General features: G+C 52.7%; 1 protein-coding gene across 1 annotated transcript in view; it reads right to left on the bottom strand.

The window, feature by feature from the left end:
* Positions 1-344: 344 nt before the first annotated feature.
* LOC104406397 (microtubule-associated protein 4-like) overlaps positions 345-4,180 on the bottom strand; it is a gene marked incomplete at its 5' end in the record, with an annotated part of 21,886 nt that continues 18,050 nt past the window's right edge. The window contains 2 exons of the mRNA XM_010015364.1: positions 345-554; positions 3,312-3,424. Coding sequence (XP_010013666.1) covers positions 345-554; positions 3,312-3,424 — 323 coding nt within the window. The remainder of the gene's footprint in view (positions 555-3,311; positions 3,425-4,180) is intronic.

Raw genomic sequence — 4,180 nt, 5'->3', positions numbered from 1 at the left:
AGCAGCACAGGCACGCTCCTACCCAGCCACCGAGACACAGCCTGGAGGTCACTACATGCCCATTCCCATCACACGATGCTAACACTTGCTCCAGCATTCCCCTAAAAGCAAAAGGGACGAGGCATGGAGAGGGGAGGAAGCCCTTTCCAGCCAAGAAAGGACCACTGGAGCCTGGCACACCCGGGCAGGGGTGAGCCTCCAGGATGCTTGGAGGAGTCATTGTGGCTGAAAGGGACGCTAGCCCTGCTAAACACTGTCCCCTTCCCATCCAAAGCCAGGGGCTGGGTTAAGAGAGCCAAGCTGCGTTACTCTGGGGAGCGGGTAGGGGACGGGGCTGGGAGGGGTCACAAGCCTTGCTGAGAAAGCACTGCAAGGGGAGCTGGCTGTTGCAGCGGTGACAAGGAGGCGACTGAGCCCAGGCTCTCGCTGACGGATGTGCTACGCCAGGGGGAAGTGCTGCTGGAAAGGTTGGGGAGTTTGGAGACGACGATTTCTGCTCCGTGGTCTGTTCGAGCCTTGGCCTTCTCACGGAACGTCAGCTTGTGAGATTCAATCTGCAGCGACACAAGGGCAGGTGAGAAGGGGAAGGGCAAGGAGGAAAGAGGAGGAGAGAGGGGGACAGGAGGGGAATGGAAGACGATACCATAATGTCATCATTAGATGCCTGGAAAATAAAAGGCAATTTTCTGAATTAAAAAAAAGGCAAATCAACCCTACAGACATCGATACAAACAGTTCAAGGTTCAGCTTTACAGCGGTGTGACCAGTGCCCGGGGGGCGGCTGCTCTGCCCTGCTGCAGTGCTCTCCCCATCCCACCCGGCAGCGTGTGTAGAGAGAAGGTGCAACACTTACTTGTTTCTTGTATCTGAGTCTCGAAGCTCTGAATTTCCCTTTGGTCACCACCACTGAGGGCAGTGGGCACTGCCGGCCCTACGCCATTCTCCCGCATCTCACTGCCTGCCTGGGCCGCTGTCACCTCTCCGTTTTGGGAGCTGCTCTGGCTCCACGCTCCCCTCAGCCTACAATGAGACAACGGGGTGGGGAGGACGACAGGGACGAGTCAATAGAAGATGGGGGTGCGTGAAGGGGGGTGATGTGCGGGTTCCCGGAGCCCCCTCCGCCCTCCCCAGTTGCCAAGGCACACGCAGGGACGGGGCGGGGTGTGTTTGGAAGCAGGAAGCAGCCCTTCCGCTCCCCGGGAAGCCACCATCCTGACCAGCTTTCCAGCTTCTCACAGCATTTTGCTCCCTGCCAGCTCATCCAAGCATGGCCACTGCGTCCCTGACCACAGGGGCCAGGGCTCGGCGCCCTCTCCCCAAACACACGCCTGTAATACCCTGGTGACAGAGCACTAGCATGGCAAATGCTGACCAAGGCACGTCGATAGGACTAAAGCAGAGCGCTATGGGGTCAAAAGCAAGCAGGTGGTTTGGGCACACTACAGTGGAGCCACCTCCATTATTTGGGGACACATTGGGGAACCCAAACAATACATAGTGCATCCCAAAACTGGAAGACCAAACTGTTTGCACAAAGGATGTCATCTTCACTCGATGCTGGACTATGAACTGGGAGCAGAGTCTTTGGAGCAGAGTCTTTAGAGAAGATCCTGTCCTGCTCTGTTCTCCCAGAGCTGGTCATCCCACCTGCAGTCACCAACTTCTACTAGCCTTAGAGAAGAGCTAAGTCCTACTGCTGTTAGAGAAGAGACTAATATGCTGGTGGGAGCCTGCTGAGAGTAATGCAGACTTGCTTGGAAAGACACCAACACTGCAGGGCATGGTAAGCAAAGAATATATTACATTGGACCAGCCCCATTCCAGGAAGGAACAACCCACCCAGACAGGACATCCCCTTGCTGCCATGATCAGCACACAGAACTACAGGAGGAGGTGGCACTCTCCAGTCCAAAGCAGCTCCGGTCTGACCTCATGCCTTTGTCCCACAAAGCCTTATACACAGGGAATAAGGCTGCTGCACTCTCCTCCGACTAAATCAGGCCCTCTCCCTGCATACCAGATAGTAATGCCATGGATTGATTCTGGACCTGCTTTACTCAAAAAGCAGCAAAATCATCCCACCTTCCTTCTGAGGTTCCTTCTGATTCTGTGTGGATTGTACACTCCAGTGAAATGGAACAGGCATTGTGACAGAAAGTTCCCTATCCCTGCCAACACACCAGCAACTTCTCTAGTTCCTTTCAGCTTTTCACTGAGCCCCATTTGTCAGGTTGAAGTTTACATAAAGGACTGGAGATAGGAGAGTCCTGATATGTCCTCAGCAAATGTTCTGGCAGTCATCTCTTATTTTAATGGGGATGATTAAACACGTCCTAAATAGACTTGTGAATTCTGCTGCATGATCTGCTCTTTAGGACAGGGATTATTTCTTTCAAATTCACACAGCATTTAACACAACAGCTCAAGCTGGCTGAACTCTGAACCCTTCCACAACACAAAAGTGCTCAGACAAAACAATGCTGGGGCAATGGAGGGAACTCAGTGCTTAGAAGGGTATCCTTCTCCTCCCTCTGCCTATCCTGCTGGGAGCAAAGACTAAGTCACATTTTAATGGTTCTGGTGCTGTCCACCAGATTGTTTTCTCCACTTCCAGAGCTGCCAGCCAATTCAGAAGCAACAGTGTTTCACGTAAAACCCCCAGCATTAGTGACTACCTAAAGAGAATCCCCAGCACTGCTCTAATCATCACATGGCGTGATAGGTCAAGCTCACACATCCATCAGTCGGTCAGCCAAGTGGGGTAATTTCCCTCCCCTAAGCACAGATGTTGCGTTGCTGTAATGAGACCTGAAATTTGTGCAGCCAAGGCTGGGGGCAGCTGATGTTCTCATGTTCTCATGGGGAGAAGTGCCGAATCACAGCAATGAAAGCACAATAATCCTTTCTTATCTTTGCACAAAAGGCCTTCAGGCTGAAAACTGCCCCCAAGAACTGCAAGGTGCCATCTCCCCACCTTTACTGGGGGTAAAAAAACAGGGAAAGGGTCACAGGCAGCTTCTCTGATGGGCTTATAGCTTACAGAGTGATCCTTGCTTTCAGATTCTTAGGGGAAGGATGCAGACGGGCAGTAGAAGCCCTCTGAGTAACACCTAGCAGGGAGCCCACTCAGGTAAGCCACTGAAGTGGTTCATAGCTCTCTCCTTTTCAGCTCATACTTACTCCTCGGGTTTACAACAGAAGCCACAGAAATAAGTGGATGGTTATAAAATGCTGGGGGTAAAGAAGCTGCAGGACAAGGAGAAGAACCAAATTTAAACCCTACCCTAAATGCTAGAGCTTGCTGCACCCACCTTCACAGTTCCTCCTGCTGGTAAGTGTCCCACATTGTCCAGAGAACCCACTTTGGCTTGGGCCTTCTCCTTGAAGTTCAGCTTCTGGTTCTCAATTTTGACATCTCCTCCCCCTAGAACAAGATTATGTAGGACTGAGTTTATTAATGCCTCCAGAAAAGTCCCACCTGAGATCTGTCCTCTTCCCAGCCGCTGGGTGGTTCCTTGTACTTTGGAGAGCCCTGAAGATGCCCTCAGGTAATGAACACCACACATCCAAGAAATACCACACATCCAAGAAATACCACACATCCAAGACACTAGGCTGGAAGACAGCCTCAGGTCAACTGCCTCACTAGATCTCTCTGCCCCAACAGAGGTGTGAAATGCCACTTCCCCCCAATCCCACACTGGTAGGTTTCCAACAACTAATACCCACTGCCACTCCTGTCTGTGTCCCTTGCCAAGGTCTCTGCCAGCTCAGCCCATCTGCATAGTCAGCGCTGGGACATGTTCTGCTCCTTTTTATTGACTTCCTTCCTTTGCTTGTCATCCATTCCCACTCCTGCTCCATCTCTGGCAGTTCTTGTCTGGCTGCCTGGACCAACAGCTCCCTCCCTGATACACAGACCCACGTGCCACTGCCTCAGCTACTCGGGAGGCAGCCATGCAGGCAGGGAGAGCCAGGTGCAGGAAATGGACTTAGTAGGAAGTTCTTCCCTGTGAGGATGGTGAGGCCCTGGCACAGGTTGCCCAGAGAAGCTGTGGCTGCCCCATCCCTGGCAGTGTTCAAGGCCAGGTTGGACGGGGCTTGGAGCAACCTGCTCTAGTGGAGGTGTCCCTGCCCATGGCAGGGGGGGGGGGGTGGGTGAGCTTTTAAGGGCCTTCCA

Source organism: Nestor notabilis, unplaced genomic scaffold, assembly GCF_000696875.1.
Source record: "Nestor notabilis isolate BGI_N333 unplaced genomic scaffold, ASM69687v1 scaffold8820, whole genome shotgun sequence".
NCBI classification, from domain to species: Eukaryota; Metazoa; Chordata; class Aves; order Psittaciformes; family Psittacidae; genus Nestor; species Nestor notabilis.
The sequence above is the reverse complement of the archived record's forward strand: the minus strand, read 5'-3'. Positions and strand labels throughout refer to the sequence as shown.